Source organism: Cnephaeus nilssonii, assembly GCF_951640355.1.
Source record: "Cnephaeus nilssonii genome assembly, chromosome: 6".
Classification (NCBI taxonomy): domain Eukaryota; kingdom Metazoa; phylum Chordata; class Mammalia; order Chiroptera; family Vespertilionidae; genus Cnephaeus; species Cnephaeus nilssonii.
The window spans coordinates 1066881-1087268 of record NC_137077.1 but is presented as its reverse complement, the minus strand read 5'-3'; the positions used below and the strand labels follow the sequence as shown (position 1 = coordinate 1087268).

At 67.4% G+C, this 20388-nt stretch overlaps 1 protein-coding gene across 1 annotated transcript in view; it reads right to left on the bottom strand.

Annotated features, from left to right (window-relative positions):
• CELSR1 (cadherin EGF LAG seven-pass G-type receptor 1) overlaps nucleotides 1-20388 on the bottom strand; it is a 103601-nt gene that overhangs the window by 56633 nt on the left and 26580 nt on the right. Inside the window, 1 exon segment of the mRNA XM_079774575.1 lies at nucleotides 9436-10080. Coding sequence (XP_079630701.1) covers nucleotides 9436-10080 — 645 coding nt within the window.

The window sequence follows — 20388 nt, the reverse complement described above, 5'->3', positions numbered from 1 at the left end:
TCGCCCCTAACCACCTCTGCCTCGGCCCCACCACCGTGGCTTTGTCCAGAAGGTCTCCCGGTCTAATTAGCATATTACCCTTTTATTAGTATAGATAACTGTTCACCATCGCCCTGGTGAGCTCCAAGAAAACCTCCCCGAGAACACTCCTAAAGGGCTGAGCCAAAGGACACACGGTTTCGTTTGGTATTCCGAGCTGCTGCCCCCGAGATGCCCAAACTCACACGCCTCACCAACACCGTGGTCAACCCGTGAACACTCTGCACGGATGACCACTGTGTCCCACAGGTGTGTGCGCGCATGCATTCCCACGAGGCTCAGCATCTCCCTGGCAGCCCATGTCCGCCTCTGTGAACTGCCCCCTAGCTCCTGTGCTCATTGTCCGTCTGCCACACGTGTTCCATCTCCACCTGCACTCACCCTTCCACACGCTCCCGGTCACACACGTGTACTAGTACACACTTCGCAAACACTCCCCACACACGTCCACCCCCTCACACCTTCGTACACACACCGGCCGGTGCTCCTGGCCTCTCCCCGGGGAGCCTGCGGCCTTACGTGCTCGGTGTCAACTCCAAACGCTCAGCTTAAGGCGCCGACTGTCCTTCAGACACTTCAAGTTCTCTAATCCCGGCCGTAAAACATCTGTGACGTCCGGAGTGTTTGCTCGCACGTCGGGGCCAAGTGCAGCGTTCTGGAATAATCTAGCCACCGTGAAAGGACAGGGTGGGGCGCGCTCCCCAACCGTGACGGCAAACAAAGGAGGGAGCACAGCCCTTCCCGCGCCCCGCCCTGAGCCCCTCCCCCGGGCTCTGGTCCAGAGGGGCCCCGTTTACCCGGGTGACCGAGCAGCCCACGCTGGCGGGGCGCTCCCAGCTCTGCCTCGGCCGTGGCCCGGGAGGCCCGGACTCACTCCCCTCTCACCCACCCTCGGAGCCCGGCTCACGTGGCCTCCACCACGTCCTTTCTCTAAAGGGTCACCCGCACCCCGGCCCAGAGCAAGGACCCCGTGAGCCAGCTCTTCGCGTGAGAAGACCCGAATTCGCCTTTGCCGCCGTGTCCCTGCTTCCAAACGCAGTTTTCCAGGGCCGCGGGGAGACCTCGCTCCCGAGGCCGCCCCTGTGACCAGAGGGGGCTGACGGGGGCAGGGGGCCCATCCTGCCACAGCCACGCAGGTCCTCCAGCTGCCTCTACACCCCACTGCCCGGTGCAAAGGGCTGAGCGCCCGCAGACCCTGCCGCCTCAGGTCAGCGGCACGAGCACCACGTCCCCTGAGCTGCGCCCGTTTTAGCTACAAAGGTATTTAGCTGCATCTCCAGTCGCAGGGTAGTGTGTCCTGGGCCACTGTTCCAAGTACAACAAGCTGGTGGCTTAAAGCCACAGAAGCGAATTCTCTCAGTCTGCAGCCAGAAGCCAGCATCCAGGAGTGGGCGGGGCCAGGCTCCAGGGCGGGTCCTTCTTGCCCCTCCCAGCCCCTGGGGGCACCAGCACTCCTTGGCTTGTGGCTGCTTCACCCTGCTGGGTCCTCACACTGAATCTGGACCCGCCCTCTCCTGTCTCTCAGGAGGTCACCAATCGCTGGATTGCAGGATGATTTCATCCTGAGAGGCTGAATGAGTCACGTCTGGAAAGACCCTACTCAGAAGAGGTCACATTCTGAGGTTCTGCACACAAATTTGGGGAGACATCGCTCAACCCACTACTGCAGCCTCTGTGTTTGTCCTGAAAGTAAATCATGGTCTGCAAACTCTGTGACCTGAGGCTACGCAGCACCTGAGCCTGTGGGGCTGCGCACCGGATCTGGGGTCCCCAACAGGCTCTGGGCTCTCTTTCCGCTGGGCCAGGCCTGGGCCCCACATCCCATCACCCATCCACTTCTCCCCTCGTTTCCTCCTCTGCAGCCCAGGCCTCAAACCTGATCTTCCCGTCACCAAGCCTGCTCCCCGGGGGGACCCCACCTGGGGGAAGGCCCGCCCCCTGTCCAGGGTGGAAGCCAGGAGAGCCCAGGGCCCAGCCCACTGCCCTTCCCCCTTCACCCACCAATGCCATCCCAGAGCCCCAGGTCACCCCCCTGCACCTGGGTTACCCACTCCGTCAGCACAACCACAGCACCACCTCCTCAGGGGCCCTGCACCCCCGCCAGCTGCCCCCCACCTTCCCCACCCACTGGCTGGCCGGGACCCTGGGGGAGAGCTGGACAGGATGCTGCCCCGGCCACGCCCTGGCTCAGGACCCAGCCCTCCGCTCCCTGCCCAGCCGTCCACACGCGCCCACCTTGCACGCGGGCCACAAGGTCAGCCGGGCAGTTGGGGACCCCCCAGGCGCATGAGGGAGGCCGTGCCCATGCTCAGTAGGTCATCACCACCACCAATGACAGCCAGTGGGACCACCTCTCGGGCCGGCCTCCGGGCACCCGGGGTGGCTTCCCGGCCCTGGTGCTTCAGGAGGCTTCGCCCACCAGCCTCACGGGTCCAGGTGCCCAGGACAGACTCCGATGAGCCCGGAATCGCCCCCTCTACAGAGTGCCAGTCCCCACGCAGGGGCGCAACTGTCCCGGGCAGTGTCTCCCAGGCTCTGGGGCGGGGCACGGTCTGGCCTGGGCCAAGCCCAGGACGACGGAGCACACAGTGAGTGCCTAATGAACGCCCGTCGGGCCTGGAGGGGCGCCGGGGAGCGCCCAGCACCCGCAGGCCTTCGCCAGCGCCTGGGAGATGAGGTCACGCAGGCCAGGATTCCCCCAATTCCAAGCCAGTGACGAACGCGGGCAGAATCCTAGCAGCGACACAATGCGTGCGCTTGATGCCGAGGGTGGGAATGTGCTGATGCAACAGATGAAGAATTCTGCAGCCCAACACGCCCTTTTCAGAAAAAGGGGTGAGAACTCAGCATTCGGGTTCCAGGTGAGCGGCGTCGGCCCAGCGCAGTCCTCCCCCTGGTTCCAGAACCTTCCTTCAGGCCCGGGTGCCCCCGGCGGGGCCTGAGCAGGGTCTCCTGCAGAGTCCACGCTGGGGGCTCCCCACGGTGCCCACCCCACTTTGTATAAGCCGTACACTAACCCAACCATGTTGTCCTTCAGTGGAATATTCTATGCGGCGCTAGCAAGTCCTACCAGCCAGCACTGGAGGAGGGAGGCGCTGATTCGTAGCGGGCGCCCGTTCCCATGGCGGGCACTACCCCCCTCCTCCTCCACCCCCACCCCCCTATCCCACCCCCCCATCGCCGCCCTCACTCCCACCACCATCTCAGCACGGCCAGGTCCAAGCTGCTGCTGGCGTCACTGAGCAGGAAGTTGGAAAGAGATGGGATACGAGCGTTTTTTATTCTTTTTTCTTTTTTTAATGACTTCAGAGAGGAAAGGAGAGGGAGAGAGAGAAACATCAAGGATGAGAGAGGATCATGGATCGGCTGCCTCCTGCACGTCCCACACTGGGGATCGAGCCTGCAACCCGGGCATGTGCCCTGACTGGGAATCGAACCCTGACCTCCTGGTTCCTAGGTCGACGCTCAGCCACTGAGCCACGCGGGCCGGGCTAGTTTGTCAGTCTTAGCGTCATCTGGCCTTAGGTGAATCGGGTCACGTCCGGGCACCCGTGGCCAAAGCTGTAGTGTGGCTCTCAGAAGACACTAGTTCAAGGAAATACGTGTCCTCAGAGGTGCGTGCGGTCAGGGTTTAACGCGATCTTTTCTAGGGAACACACGTGGGCTTCTCCTCACGTCCCAGAATTCTGCTTGGAGGCAAAAGCTTGCCCGGAGTCATGCTCAACCTGGAGGAAAACCCCCTGCAGCTCCCCACCGCACCCCATTACGGCAGCCCCCGCCCCCCCCACGCCGGATCGGGTTCCCTCGGGCAAGCCGATAGCCTCGCTGAATAATGCAGCCGCCCCACCCCTGGGGATGACAGACAGGCCTGCAAACACAGACCCCCACAGAAAATGGGCCCCCCGCCCGCCCAAGAAAATACCACTCTCAACTACAAAACTGAAGCTCCCAGGAGCCAGGGCCCCAAGGCCTCCCCGTCCCCCTCGCTGGCTGCCTGTCCAGCACCCGGCTTGGCACTGGGGGCGAGGGGCCCTGCCCGACTGCCCAGGGACCCCAGGCCACAGTGTCAGGGCCGCAGACCCTCCGTTTTAGGAGCTGAGTCCCCCGGAGAGGACCCCGCCCAAGGCTAAGCCAGGCTCACGTGCGGGGCTCACCGAGGCAGCTGCTGAGAGGCGGGGGCGCTATGGAGCACAGGCCGATCCTCCCAGGGCCCCGCGGGAACTCTCACACCCCCCACCTTAGAGACCAGGAAGCAGGCGGGCACAGCGTGTAAACCCCCATGTTTGTGTGTGACAAAAGGAGTCTTTAAAGATCAAGGAAGCGGGATGGAAGCGCCGTGCTGGGAGCCTCGGAGCTGGGCTTGCAGGAACGTGTGTGGGAGGTGGAGACGGGAGAAGAGAGATGAGGGGTGCGGGGGGGGGGGGGCACAGCCAGGCTGAGATCCCCGGGCCAAGCCCCCGGACTAATAGAGCTGGACGGCCAAGGAGGGAGAGCCGGGCAGGGGAGGGCGTGCAGGTGTGACAGCTCATGTTTTCCAGTAAAGACATCGCCTCCCAGTCCTAGGAGACAGCTGAGCGCTTCGAACCAGAAACGCTCCCCTCTCCGAGGGCGGCGAGCAGCCTGAAGTGCGGGTGGAGACAAAGCTCAGGACACGCAGAGCTCAGAGGGCCTGGCTCCACCGGACCCTCCCCGCGGTGCCCGGCCTCTCCCCGCGGTGCCCGGCCTCTCCCCCCGCTGCCCGGCCTCTCCCCCCGCTGCCCGGCCTCTCCCCCCGCTGCCCGGCCTCTCCCCCGAGGCGAAGCCTGGACGGGGTGTCCACCCAACACAGACCCAGTCCACAGAGCACAGCGGCTCCTGGCAGGCTCCCCAGCCAGGCCCCGGAGGGGCTGAAACGCCTGAACTCTGACAACGTGCCGTCCACCGGTCCCCCAGGCCTCAGCACCCCTTCCACCCCCCACCCCCGGCCACGCACACAGCACCGCAGCCCGGGACAGAGCAAGCTCCGGGCCCGGGCCTCAGTTTCCCCAGCTGGACGCCCCTCCCTGACGCAGGAGTTCTGTTCCCGCCCTGGAAAAGGAGCTCCCGGAGAGGAGCTGCCTCGGCCAGGCTCTCAGCGGAGCACCCGGCTCTGGGCCTTCACTGTGACCCCGGTTATCCCCCGACTTCCGAGCCTGGCGGCCCCCAGTCCAGGGGTGCTCCCCATCCCCCCCTCCCCCAGGCCCTCACACCTCTCCTCGCCCTTTGTTTGACTTTCTCGCCTCCTGGTGAGGGCTCTGCCCTGAGCCTCCTCCACCGCCCAGGCCCCCGCTGAGCCCCCACCTGCACCGCCCCCAGCCCCTCCCTGCACCGCCCCACCCCCCACCCCGCGGGCTTGTCCTGGGCTGGGCCTTCTCACGGTGACTTCATTCTTGTCTTTGGAGCAAATTCCCAGAACCCCAGACACACCCATTTTTAAAAATAAAACTAAAAAATGCACCCCAGCAGGGAAGAAAGAGAAGGTCCCGTGGATCTGTGGTGCGGCTGTTTGGACAGGAGCCAGCCTCCCCGAGGCTGAACCCGCACCTGGGGAAGCCGTGCACGCGGCCTCCGGTGAGTAAAGCCCGGCCCCGCCCAAGCCCACCGGCCCCTGCCTCCCCAGAAAGCCGCCCCCACCCTCCCGCCCCTCCCGTGCACTGGGCTGGGGGGGGCAGGAAATAGCCCTAAAACACCGTCCCATCTTCCGACCCAGGAAGACTTGGGGGGTGAGGCTCTGGGTTCAGCTGGCGGAAAGACAGCCGGGGGCGGAAGGAGAGCTGCCAGGAGTGCCCCGAGGCTCGCGGCCCCCCCCCCCCCCCCCCCCGCGTTATCGGTCGGGGAACCGTGCCAACCCACACGGCAACGTGTCCAGACGCAGCCGGAATGCGCGCTAGCACCCCCATCATCTCCGGGTTCAAACCCCCTTCCTGCCGCGGGAGGCCAGCTCCTGGGAAGGAGCATGCAGGCCGCTTACTCACTCACACCGCCCGCCAGCCCCTCCCTCCGCTCAACCGCAGCTCCAGCACAGGCCTGGCCCCCGGCCCCAGGCCCCCGGGAACCCCGGCACCAGGCCCCAGGCCCCCCCCCGGGAACCCCGGCCCCCCTGGCCCCAGGCCCCAGGCCCCCCGGCCCCCCGGCCCCCCCGGCCCTAGAGAGCAACCAGGAGACACCCGTCCACCCACACCAGGGACGGGGCTCAGTGGGCGCTGACCGGACGTCTAGGGATGCCCCTCGGAGGTCCCCACTGCGCCTCCAGAGAAACATCGGGGACAGCCAGCCCCCTGGGTGCCAAGGGCCCCAGCCTCACACCTCATTCCGCCCATGGACGTGTCCGCAGTGCCAAGTGGGTGCCAGGCCCGGAGGGAGCCAGGGGTGTGGTCGGCAGGATGACGGAGCCCCCAGATGCCCAGCCCCTCCTCCCTGGGGCCTGGGGACAAGTGACCTCACGCTGTCGGGGTGCTCCCCAGGCCTGCTCACTAGGGACCCTGACCTGGGCGTGTGCTGGGTGGCTGAGGCCCGAGGTAGTGACCAGGATCCGCGGGAGAGGGAGGGGGCGAGTGGCGCAGGCGCTGGGACCGTGGAAGCCGAGGATGAGAGCGGTGAGGATGGGGCTGCGAGCTAAGGCGTGCAGGCGGGTGCCTCCGAAGCTGGGAGGAGAGAGCCTCCCCCAGCGCCTCCGGGAGGGACGGCAAGATCGAAACTGCTGTTCAGCCCCGGCCGGGGGCTTTGTCCCAGCAGCCGCGGGACAGGGAGGAGGGGCGAACAGGCGGGCCCAGCCCTGCTCTCCTGGGCCCGGGGTCTGGCTCCGGCTGCAGAACCAGCCGCCTTCCACAGTGGACGCCGAGAGCCTGGCCGGCCACGGGGCCCGTCTCCCCTCCCACACGCAGGGGGACGTCACCAGGAGGTTTTGACGGCGTGAGGCATGTCTTTGGGCCCGGCCGGTGTGGCTCAGTGGTTGAGCACTGACCCATGAACCAGGAAGTCACGGTTCCATTCCCGGTCGGGGCACATGCCCGGGTTGTGGGCTCCATCCCCAGTGTGAGGCGTGCAGGAGGCAGCCGGTCCATGATTCTCCCTCATCATGGATGCTTCTCTCTCTCCCTCTCCCTTCCCCTTGCTCTCTGAAACCAGTGAGAATATTGTTTTAAATAATAATAAACGGGACCCTAGGCCGGGAGGCCTCAGGGCCTCTGTGCGGCCGAGCGACTAGGACAGGAGCGCTCCCCGGAGGCGGCCCTCCCGCCCCGCCCGCCGGCTATGTCAGCAGCACAGGAAGCCGCCGAGCGCCAGGCCGGCTCGCTTACCGGGAGCGCGTAACGAGAGCCTGGCGATGACAGCGCCGCTTTCACCGGGAAGAAATGAGCTCAGTTATCTCCACGCAGGAGCGCGGGCTTCAAAGGGGAAGGAAGCGAGAGGGAGGGGACGGGGTGCCGGCCGCCAGCCCCCGCCGGCCTGTCTGCAGGGAAACGCGCGGGGTCACCTGAGTGTCCGAGACGTTCAGAGGGCCCGGCCCGGCCTGGCCTGGCCCGCCGTTTCCGGCGATCCTGGCGATGACACGTGGGCCGGTCCCTGCCATTATTTCCCTAGAAATGACTCTCGTGATGAAAACAAAATTTGAGAACTTGGGGCGTTTTCAACAGGTCAACCCTCCTGGGCAGGGATCCGGGGGCCCACAGGTCCCTCGTGGTCTCCGCTTACCCTGGGCCTCTCGAACCCCGGCCTGCTGCTGCGGCCCATGAGGCAGGGCTGGGCTCCTCGACCGCATCAGACCCCAGCCTCAGCTTCTGCTCGAGTGTAGGGTGCTGGAGGGGTCCCCCTACCAGGTCCCCGCTGACACGTCTCGACCAGGGAAAGGGCCGATTGCACAGCAACCGTGGGCGGCCCCCCGACGGGGCAGGGGCAGGTCTGCGTGTCGCCGGCCAGGCACACAGCAGGTAGCCGATGAAGACTCACGGAGTGCGTGAGCGGCCGCACGTGGGCTGACTCCGGGAGGGCGGCGGGCCTTTTCTGGGGGGCGTGGGGCTACAGCACCGGGACAGAGGCCGAGGCCAGCCCCACGCCATGAGGCGGGAAGGAGAGGGAGGGGCAGACACCTACCACCTGGGGACCTCCTCGGAGCACGGTGCCACTAAGACTTGGGGGGCAGGGGATCCAGGTCACCTGGGCAGAACCGGAGCCCCCCACCCGACAACTCAGGAGGGAGGAAGGGGCCGGGGTCTCCTCTGCCTCCCTTCCCCCCACCAGGAGCCCCCGCGCAGCCAGTTCAGGATCAGCACCCGGTGAGTGAGACGGGGCAGAGCCTTCCGGGCCTGGGAGGACAGGACAGGACAGCTGGCCACCGCCGGGCGGGGAGGGGACACGGGGCAGGCAATCCAGTGCCTCTCCGCCGCTCGGCCGTTCCCACCGGCAGGTGACCCGGCTGGCGCAGAGGCGGGAAGCCGGGGCGCACACCCCTCCGGAGGCCGCACACGCCCTCTTCCCGGCGGCGGCGGCGTCTCCTCCCACCGGGCTGCAGCGCCAGGCACGCCACCCACCAGCGTCACCCTCTTCCTGCTCAGAAATGCCTGCTAATCCCCTGAGCCCCGTCTGAGCTCGGCAAACCCGGCTGTGTCTGCCCCGCAGACCGAGTCCACAGCTGTTTATACGGAACACGAGCCTCGGACGGCAGGCGCTCTGGCGTCCGGGGTGAACGCAGCCCCGCCCGGTCCCGAGACCGCTCCCCACAGACAGGCGGGGGGGTGGGGGGGGGCGGCCCGCAACGTGTTGTGCCAGCGGCCGTCACTGCGAGCCGGCGTCCCAGCCCAGAGCAGGAGCCGCCTTTCCCCGGGGCTTTCGGCGGGCTCTGCGGTTTCAGACGCGCGTGGCTGCCGCAGGAGCGCTCCCCGTGCCCGAGTCAGGGCGCCCGGAGCGGAGGGCGCGCTCCCAGCAGAGCGCGTGAGTCATCGCTACGGGGACAACCAGGCGTGAACGCAGCGATCTCCTTCCAGGCCCCGTGACTGACGGCTCCCGCTTTCCACCCAGTCACACCCCACGGCAACCCACCCACCGGGAGGGGACGGGGTGCGGCCCCCAGCCCGGCCAGCCTGCCTGCAGGGAGACGAAGCCCCTTCCCAGGAGCGCCGAGGCCTGCGGGGTCTCCCAGGGGGACTCGTGCTCACAGGAGGGTGACCGACGTCACGGGCCAACGGGGACCTCAGAGCTGGCGTCAGGAAGTCACCTGACGGGCCGACCCCCGGCCCAGCGTCGGTCCGCCTCCACGGGAGGAAGGCGGGCAGAGGGAACCCCCAGAAACCCCGGCACGTGGGGGCTGGGAGCCTTGGGCCAAGCACAGGTGCCGGCCCCCCACGGCCCGCCCCCCGCGCCCCCGGGACGCACACCTACCCGTGAAGCCCTCCTGGCACGCGCAGGTGTAGCCGCCCTCGCGGCTGCGGCAGCGGCCGTGGGCGCCGCAGGGGCTGGAGAAGCAGAGGTCCACCTCGGTCTCGCAGTAGTCGCCGGTGAAGCCGGGCGGGCAGCGGCAGCGCAGCCCGTTGACGGGGTGGATGGGCCGGAAGAGCACGGAGGCGGACGCGATGAAGGGCGCCGAGGAGTCGAAGCGCAGCACCGACACGCACTTCATGTAGTTCTCGCACGGCTCGCGCAGGCAGATGTTGTCGTCGAAGGGCAGCACGCGCTGCGTGGACACGGCGGTGAGCAGCGTGCGGTTCAGGTAGATCTGCTCCTGCAGGTCCTCCGAGGGGAAGAAGCGGCCGCGGCCGCCGCCGCCGCCGGGCAGCAGGGCGGAGAAGGTCACGTTCAGGATGCGGGCGCGGACGTCCGTGTCGTTCTGGACGTTGAAGACGAAGACGTCGTCCTTGCTGGTGGACAGCACGGCGGCCACGCCCTCCACGAAGCGCGACAGCAGCGGCGACAGGAACTGCTCCTGCGACATGTCCTCCAGGCGGACGGTGATGCTGTTGGTCAGCATGTCGTCCGTGATGATGGTCACCCGCAGGGTGCAGAGCGCCGTGACGCTGTGGACGCCGTCTGCGGACACAAGGGGCAGGTCACTCCATGCCTGCCCATGCTGCCCGGCCCCACCCGTGACCCCTCCTCCCTCCACCCCGGCGTCCGAACGCTCGGCCCACCACGTCTGTGTGGCTCAGAAGCCCCCAGGGGACCCCCCCCCACCGCTCAGCAGGATATCCACGACCACGGGGATCCGGCCCCTCGCTACCCCTGAGACCCCCCAGCCCCCATGCCCTGCTCCAGACACAGGGGACCCTGAGTCGCAGTTTTGTGCCTCTGCACCTGTTCCAACCACCAGGAGACCCCTCCGATCCCACCCGGGCCTGGGTGAAGGCCGCTCCCCCTGCACCTCTGGGTCCCGCACACGACACGCTCAGCGATGCTGCTCTAAACATGCGTGCATGGGGACACCGCACCTCAGCCACACAGAGAACACCTCGCAGAGCACGGTTCTGAGGTTCTGAGACAGAAAAGGGCAGGACTTTGGGGGTACAGAGCTGAGCAACCATCGGTCTGAGCCCAGACTCAGAGGACCCGTCCAAGGGCTGGTCCCAGGGGCTCCCCGTGATGGTGATGGGTCCCCAAGGCACAGCCACCCCCCCCCAGCGGGCCTCCCCGCCTCCCAGGCCCGCCTTGACTGTGCCGAGGACCCCGAAAAAGCCGGGCAAAGCCACGTCCTCTGACTCTCACACTCAGTGTCCCTGCAGCCTGATGTGCCCCCTTCCCCTCCCTCAACGTGGCTCCCTGCCCAGCCCCCCCCCCGTTTCCATGGTGAAAAGCCCCCCCCCCCTTGCAGCACAAAACTTGTGCGAACAATGGGAAATGGAACCGCTCCAAAGTCACAGCACCCTCGGTGCTCCACACCGCTCCCACCAACACCGCTCCCCACCAACACCACTCCCACCAACACCGCTCCCACCAACACCGCTCCCACCAACACCGCTCCCACCAACACCACTCCCACCAACACCGCTCCCACCAACACCCCTCCCCCCAACACCGCTCCCCACCAACACCACTCCCACCAACACCGCTCCCACCAACACTGCTCCCACCAACACCGCTCCCCACCAACACCGCTCCCACCAACACCCCTCCCCCCAACACCGCTCCCCACCAACACCACTCCCACCAACACCCCTCCCCCCCAACACCCCTCCCCCTAACACTGCTCCCCACCAACACCGCTCCCACCAACACCCCTCCCCACCAACACCGCTCCCCACCAACACCACTCCCACCAACACCGCTCCCACCAACACCGCTCCCACCAACACCGCTCCCCACCAACACCGCTCCCACCAACACCCCTCCCCCCAACACCGCTCCCCACCAACACCACTCCCACCAACACCCCTCCCCCCCAACACCCCTCCCCCTAACACTGCTCCCCACCAACACCGCTCCCACCAACACCCCTCCCCCCCAACACCGCTGCCACCAACACCGCTCCCACCAACACCGCTCCCCACCAACACCGCTCCCACCAACACCGCTCCCCACCAACACCACTCCCACCAACACCGCTCCCCCCCAACACCCCTCCCCCCCAACACCGCTCCCCACCAACACCACTCCCACCAACACCCCTCCCCCCCAACACCCCTCCCCCCCAACACCGCTCCCCACCAACACCGCTCCCACCAACACCCCTCCCCCCCAACACCGCTCCCACCAACACCGCTCCCCCCCCAACACCGCTCCCCACCAACACTGCTCCCACCAACACCGCTCCCCACCAACACCGCTCCCACCAACACCGCTCCCCCCCAACACCCCTCCCCCCCAACACCGCTCCCCACCAACACCGCTCCCACCAACACCGCTCCCACCAACACCCCTCCCCACCAACACCGCTCCCCCCAACACCGCTCCCACCAACACCGCTCCCCACCAACACCGCTCCCACCAACACCCCTCCCACCAACACCCCTCCCCCCCAACACCCCTCCCCCTAACACTGCTCCCCACCAACACCGCTCCCACCAACACCCCTCCCCCCCAACACCGCTCCCACCAACACCGCTCCCACCAACACCGCTCCCCACCAACACCGCTCCCACCAACACCGCTCCCCACCAACACTACTCCCACCAACACCGCTCCCCCCCAACACCCCTCCCCCCCAACACCGCTCCCCACCAACACCACTCCCACCAACACCCCTCCCCCCAACACCCCTCCCCCCCAACACCGCTCCCCACCAACACCGCTCCCACCAACACCCCTCCCCCCCAACACCGCTCCCACCAACACCGCTCCCACCAACACCCCTCCCCCCCAACACCGCTCCCCACCAACACCGCTCCCACCAACACCGCTCCCCACCAACACCGCTCCCCCCCAACACCCCTCCCCCCCAACACCGCTCCCCACCAACACCGCTCCCACCAACACCCCTCCCCCCCAACACCGCTCCCCACCAACACCGCTCCCACCAACACTGCTCCCCACCAACACCGCTCCCACCAACACCGCTCCCCCCAACACCCCTCCCCACCAACACCGCTCCCCACCAACACCACTCCCACCAACACCCCTCCCCCCCAACACCCCTCCCCCCCAAAACCGCTCCCACCAACACCGCTCCCACCAACACCGCTCCCACCAACACCCCTCCCCACCAACACCGCTCCCACCAACACCGCTCCCACCAACACCACTCCCACCAACACCCCTCCCCACCAACACCGCTCCCACCAACACCACTCCCACCAACACCGCTCCCCACCAACACCGCTCCCACCAACACCGCTCCCCACCAACACTGCTCCCCCCCAACACCCCTCCCCCCCAACACCGCTCCCCACCAACACCACTCCCACCAACACCCCTCCCCCCCAACACCCCTCCCCCCCAACACCGCTCCCCCCAACACCGCTCCCACCAACACCCCTCCCCCCCAACACCACTCCCACCAACACCACTCCCACCAACACCGCTCCCCACCAACACCGCTCCCACCAACACCGCTCCCCCCCCAACACCCATCCCCCCCAACACCCCTCCCCCCCCCACTGCTCCCACCCAACACGGGGCTCCTGGGGCGGGGCCGGCGCTCTACCACCAGCTCATCTGTCCCCCGAGGGCCCGGCGGTCTGCGTGACGTCGGCGGGGAGGGGGCTGGAGGACGCTGTCACAGCCAGGGGCCCACACAGCCAGGGCGGGACGTGGACAGCCCAGAGCCCGTCTGCAGCTCACAGCAAAGGGCCCGTGGTGACCGGTAAGCGACGAGGAAAAGTGAATGATGGCAAAGAAAACGGCAAGGCACACGGGGTGGACAGACCTCCTTCCTCCCACACGAGGGCCACGCCCCCCACAAGGGGCTCCTGGGATGTGGGCTGGACGGCAACTGCGGTCCTCACACGGCAACCCCAGCCGTCGTCCCGCGTGGCCCCGATGGCACCCGGAACCGGACCCACGCTGCCTGCCCCTCCTCAGGGTCCTACAGGGTCTGCCCTGTCAGCTCCCCGCCACCCGCCCCCTCCTCCTGCCCCAGGGCCTTTGCACGCCTGTCCCGTGCTAGGAGCTCTGCCCTCCACGGCCATCCAGGTCTCAGCTGACTGCCCCTCAGCACCGGGGCCTTCTTGCACACCCCCTCACACTCTGCCGCACCCCTACTTTAATCCCCCAACAGGCACGGCTGCAGCCTGATTTTATTGTCATATCTGTCACCCCCCTCCCCCCGCGGGCCCACGAGGACTGGGAACCTGCAGGTCTTGTTCCTGCCCAACGCGTCTCGTCCAGAACAGTTCCTGGCACCGGAGCTGCTGGATAAACATTCGGGAAGGGGGAGGCGGGAAGGCGGCGGGGAGGGCGGTAAGAATGAGGTTCCAGTGGCTTCTCTTTAACCCCGAGACTGACATTTGCACAAACAGCATCAGAGACTCCATTTTCCAGGTGAGCTGTTTTTCCTGGGTGTTTTTCTTCTTCTTTTCTGTGGTAAGGCCCATCCCACCACCCAGGACAGAGGTTCCTGTTTGCTTCCTGGTGGCAGCTGTTATGAAACACGTCTTTAACCTCAAACCACACGAGGACGTGATCTGGCCCAAGACGAGGTTTTTTAAAAGGTGCTGATTTTTAGCTCAAAGCCCAGCGGGTCCTGGGTGCTCCGGGCTACGCCGCCCACCGGGGCGGGTGGGGGCTCCGGTGCTCAGGCCCTCCCGCAGGCAGCCCAGGAGGGCACCGTGCATGGGACGCCCAGGAAGACACGCCGCGTGGCAGGGACACCTCTTCACTCAGGGACAGAGCGACTGAGCAGGGAAGAACACTGACAACTCCCGGTGGAGGCGCTGGGAAACACAGCGGGCACCTGTCAGTCACCACCGACTCCTCCCCACACCGTGGACCGTTCCGGGCACCCAGCTCCTGGGAGACGATGGATCCGCTACGTATGTGTCGCCCAGGCTGGGTTTCTGAGCCCCTCACCTGAGTCACAGTGGGGGAGACAGAATGGATGGCAGGGGGCGTGGCTGTGTGTGCCAGGCCAGCTCAGCCAAGGGTCCGGCGAGCCCGAGGGAGGGCTGGCGAAGGATGTAGAAAAGACAGACAAAGAGAATATAGCTGGGTCTAGGTGGATCTCCTGTGCCTGGCTGAGGCCACAGAGAAAGATCCAGACGGCAAGCTGAGCCCTTATTTTATAGCCAGAGGTAAACAAGGTAGTGGTCACCATAGTTACAATGCTCTTGTGAGTTCCACTTGTTTTGGCAGCACTTGCTGCACCTCCCACAGCCCATCAGCTACCCAGGAAGGATCTAGGGAGTGTCATAAGGTCAAGCTTAATTATGCTAAGAGGGCTGTGCCCTCCAAGCTGGGACTTGTTTGTGGCTTTGCCAACAGGTCAGTCCGAGGCTTGACCCTACAGCCGCTCCCTACAGCCGCGTGCACTGACAGCGAACCCAGACGGTGCACCTGCGGGAGGGATGCATCTGCAGAAGGCCGTGCCTCCACGGGAGGCCATGCACCTGCGGGAGGCCGTGCACCAGCGGGAGGCCGAGCACCTGTGGGAGGCCGTGCGCCCGTGGGAGGCCGTGCGCCTGTGGGAGGCCGTGCGCCTGTGGGAGGCCGTGCGCCTGTGGGAGGCCGTGCATCAGCGGGAGGCCGCGCGCCTGTGGGAGGCCGCGCGCCTGTGGGAGGCCGCGCGCCTGTGGGAGGCCGCGCGTCAGCGGGAGGCCGTGCGCCTGTGGGAGGCCGTGCGCCTGTGGGAGGCCGTGCGCCTGTGGGAGGCCGTGCGTCAGCGGGAGGCCGTGTGCCTGTGGGAGGCCGTGTGCCCGTGGGAGGCCGTGCGCCTGTGGGAGGCCGTGCGTCAGCGGGAGGCCGTGTGCCTGTGGGAGGCCGTGCGCCTGTGGGAGGCCGTGCACCTGTGGAAGGCCGTGCTCCTGTGGGAGGCCGTGCGTCAGCGGGAGGCCGTGTGCCTGTGGGAGGCCGTGCTCCTGTGGGAGGCCGTGCGTCAGCGGGAGGCCGTGTGCCTGTGGGAGGCCGTGCTCCTGTGGGAGGCCGTGCGTCAGCGGGAGGCCGTGTGCCTGTGGGAGGCCGTGCGCCTGTGGGAGGCCGTGCGCCTGTGGAAGGCCGTGTGCCTGTGGGAGGCCGTGCTCCTGTGGGAGGCCGTGCGTCAGCGGGAGGCCGTGTGCCTGTGGGAGGCCGTGCGCCTGTGGGAGGCCGTGCTCCTGTGGGAGGCCGTGCGTCAGCGGGAGGCCGTGTGCCTGTGGGAGGCCGTGCGCCTGTGGGAGGCCGTGCACCTGTGGAAGGCCGTGTGCCTGTGGGAGGCCGTGCTCCTGTGGGAGGCCGTGCGTCAGCGGGAGGCCGTGTGCCTGTGGGAGGCCGTGCGCCTGTGGGAGGCCGTGCTCCTGTGGGAGGCCGTGCGTCAGCGGGAGGCCGTGTGCCTGTGGGAGGCCGTGTGCCTGTGGGAGGCCGTGCGCCTGTGGGAGGCCGTGCGCCTGTGGGAGGCCGTGCGCCTGCAGAAGGCACAGGTGGTCACGCAGGGCAGTGCCTGCCTGGCCTCTGACTCTGGTGACAGGATACCCGTTGTCCACTACCACGTCCCCCGTGGAGGGCCCAGCCCTGGGGGCCGGGGGCAGGGCCACCTGGGGTCTTCAGGGAGCCAGGGGCCCGCAGGACAGGGGATGGAGCTGCATCTGCGAGATGGGGTGCCAGGATGCCCCGAGGAGGCCGCGGGAGGGTCTCCCAGGAGGAAGCGCCTTGCTGCAGGCCTGGCGGGTCAGGGGTCAACAGGAGGCTGTGGCAGTGCCCGGGGCTCCGTGACAAAGCACCACAGTCTGGGCGTAGACAATCCCGTCGGACAGGGGGCCGGGGGGCCGGGAGCCCGAGATCCGGGTGTCGGCAGGGCTGGCTCCACCGGGCGCTCCGGTCCCGCCTCGCCCAGCGTCCGATGTCACCACGACCCTCGTGTCCTGGGCTTGTCCACACGTCCCTCCAATCGCTGCCTCGTCGTCACATGGCCGCCCCCATGTGTCTGTGTCCAAACTCCCTCCCTTCAAGGACACCAGGTTGTTGGGCCAGGGCCCACCTGGGCCAGCTGACTTCGTCTCCAAGCTGCGGTCACAGCTGCTGTCGCTAAACACCACCCCCAGTTCCAGGTGGACGCGAGCTGGGCAGATGGGAGCGTGGGGGCCGGTGGGGGCCCTCGATGCTGCCCGCCTGCCAGGCTTAGGCGGGTGGACGCGGGAGAAGCACCCTCACGGTGACGCGGGCCTGTGCACCCGGCTGCCAGCACTGCCCGCGGCTCCGCGCTAACGTCCTCTCTGATGCTGCCCCCCAGGCCTCGCACAGCCCGCCCGGGCACCACTGCGGGCCCTGCACCGACGGACACTGAGGCGCAAAGAGGCTGACCCAGCCCTGGCCGGTGCGGCTCAGTGGATAGAGCGTCGGCCTGTGGACTGAAGGGTCCCACGTTCGATTCCGGTCAAGGGCACGTGCCTCGGTTGCAGGCTCCTCCCCGGCCCGGGCCCTGGTTGGGGCTTGTGCGGGAGGCAACCCATCGACATGTCTCTCTCATCGGTGTTTCTCTCTGTTTTTCCCTTTCTCCCACTCTCCCTAAAAATCAGTGGAGAAATATACTCGGGTGAGGATTTAAAAAAATAAATTAAAATAAAATAAAAATACGTAAAAAAGAAGCTGACCCAAGAGCCCGGCCGTGGTCACAGGGGCAGCAAGTGGCGGGCGCAGACCGATGGGCTCCACCCACCGACCGCGCCGAGGGCGCCGAGGGCGCCGAGGGCCATGGCCGGGGCCTGGGAGGCGCATCCAGAACACGGAGGAGGAGAGGCGGCTTCTGAACGGCCAGGCCCAGGGATGACAGTGAGCCGGGCCGCCGACGGCTGGGGACGCAGCGGTGCCAGGGGGGAGGCCAGCCCCGTGGCCTGTCACCCACTTTGCACCTTGCGGTCTCGGCTGCCCCTCGGCTTCTGTAGCTCACGCCCTGCCAGGCCTGGTTGGCACAGCCACGATGCCGGGCCACGTGGCCGCATCCACAGGGCGACGTTGGCTGTCCGGCCGGTTTGGGACAAAGGCTGCACTCCGGCCCCGCGTCCTGCCCCTCCCGAGGCCTCACCTGGGACGGCCCAGAGCAGGGCCTCGGCGTGGATTTACGTGGGGTGGGCTGTTTTCGAGGCCAGACTGAGGGCAGACAGACACCAGGGCAGCCTGGCCTCTCCTCCACGGACAACAAGAGCTGAGCCTAGAGCCCACGTTTCGGGATATGATACAAGCTCACTTCCCAGCGGGCACCTGGCCAGTGCGGTGCCGCGTGCGCCCCGTCGCGGAGGAGGGGCGTGCAGGTGCGGCAGACCCCCGCCCCCCCCCCCGACCCGCCGCGCACACTGGCTCTCGGCGCTGCTCCCCTGGCCCGCAGCTTCCGACTCGGGCCACGTTCCCGGAGGCAGAGAGCAAACGCCACGTGGACTTAAAGGAGCAGTGAGCGAGCGAACCCTGCCTTCCGCTCGGCAAAGGACACCCCCCGCACGCCCGTGGGGTCCCCAGCCCGGACGCCTCCTGCCCAGCCGCCTGCTGGCCGCCAGGCCTCTGAGGTCGTCGCCACCCGGACAGCGTGAGCAGCGGCGACCCTGCCCCACCCAGGGAGGGGCCACGTGTCCGTGGGCGCACACGCGTGTCATCTCCTCCCCGAGCTGGAGCTCGGCACGGGTCGCCTGGGCGCGGGGCTCCGCCTCACCCTGGAAGCTTCCGTTTCTCCGACATCACGGGCAAGTCCAGTTTGACCCTCGACCCCCACGCTCGCCAGCGGGTCCTCGGAAGCGTCTCCGGGAGCCACTGGAGACAAGGTCCCGAGCCTCTGTGCCTCGGTTTCCTCACCAGCTGACCCGGGACGCCAGGACGCCAGCCCGGCAGCCTCCGTCCACCCTGCGCTTCACACAGGCTCCCAGGGAGACAGAACGATGAACTGCGGAGGCTGAACGCGGAGAGGGAGCCGCAGGGCGTCTCACACCAACCACTGGCCGCTGCTCAAGAGCAAATCTAACCACCGAGGCGCTGGGCCCGCCCCAGGGGAGTAAACACAACTGCGCACCCACCGAGCACCCACCCACCCAGCACCCAGCCATCACCCACCGAGCACCCACCCACCCAGCACCCAGCCATCACCCACCGAGCACCCACCCACTCAGCACCAGCCATCACCCGCCACCCACCCACCCACCACCCACCCACTCAGCACCCATCCAGTCAGCACCCAGCCATCACCCACCACCCACCCACTCAGCACCGAGCACCCACTGAGCACCCACCCACTCAGCACCCAGCACCCACCCACCACCCACCCACTCAGTACCCAGCACCCACCGAGCACCCACCCACTCAGTACCCAGCACCCAGCCATCACCCAGCCATCACCCACCCAGCACCCAGCACCCAGCCACCGGCTGCAGGGGAAACCTGGCCGTTCAGGCTGCCAAACCCTGACACCTGAAGGGAGGCCCGAGGCCTGAATAGCCGAGGGGACAGCAAGGAGGGGCTGCAGTGGGACCAGCTGCAGGGGTGGGACCTGGCCCCACACACCCGCCTGCCCGGGTGCCCGCCTGCCCGGGAGCCCGCCTGCCCGGGTGCCCGCCTGCCCGGGTGCCCGCCTGCCCGGGTGCCCGCCTGCCTGGATGCCCGCCTGCCCGGGTGCCCGCCTGCCCGGGTGCCCGCCTGCCCGGGTGCCCGCCTGCCTGGGTGTGCGGCCCCTCCCAGGGGGCAGGCTGTCCCTCCAGCCCAGCTGAGCCCCCAGCAGCCACCACGGCAGCCTTCGCCTTCCTCAAGGGACAGAGGGCACAGCACCTCTCGGGGACGAGGAGACACCCTCCTGACCCCCCGCGTCTCCCACTCGGGGCCTGAGCTCCCTTCCAGAGTAACTGCAGCGGCACCTCTTTCCAGACACACATGCCGCTGGGAGGCTGGTGAGGCCCGATTGTGGGGGGCTTGGCCGGAGGGGCGGGGGGGGGGGGGAAGAGACTGACGTCACAGCGCGAGGCCCTGGGCACTGCCCGCAGCGTCCCTGTGGCCCTCGGAGACCCTGGGCGGAGCCCTCAGTGACCTCACCCACTCGCTGCCCTCAGCATCCGAGGGGACAGCCACCCACCGTCACCTCCGCCTCCGCACTTCCAGGGACCCCCCCCCCCCAATGGTGTGAAGCATTCTCTTTCGGGGAAAAGATCAAATATTGGCCCAGACGTCTATTAATCTGCAACTTACGTGGCGAGAACAGAGAAGTGGGGGTGTTCTTTCTTCCTGGTTAAATATTTGCTAAGAAATTCCAATCCCACATCTCAAGAGCCCGAGCCAGCGGGGCAGGCACTGGAGGGGGAGGGGGAGGGGGAGGGGGAGCTTCCGATGGTTCACCAGGCCTCCCTCCCGCGGCCCCAGCAGAAACCTCCCCTCGGAGAACGGAGAACCAGGCTCCCCGCCCTCTTCTGCACCTGCAACGTGCTCGTCCGAGGCCGAGTCTCATTCCCTCCTTCCACCTCGGGGTCCCCCCTCCAGATGGCGGGCAGCCCCGCATTCAGACCAGCTCTCCTTCTGCCTGTTTGCCCTGCGGCCCCCTCCCCCTAACTCCCTCCTCAGTCCCCCAAATCAATGAGCTGCAGGCCTATTCAGAGGAGGGCGCGGGAAGATTCCAGAAGGCTCAGAGCTGCACTGGGACGGACGAGGCCGAGTGGCAGCGTCGCCTGGTTCCGTCCCGGGGCTGGACGGGAGGGGCATCTCCAGGGAGGCTAAAGTCCCCCCTCCCCCGGCGCCGACACCTTCCCTTTCACAGCACCCGGGGCTGAGCGGCTCCAAACTGCCGAGGGCGGGGGCTTTGCCTCCCACACGGGC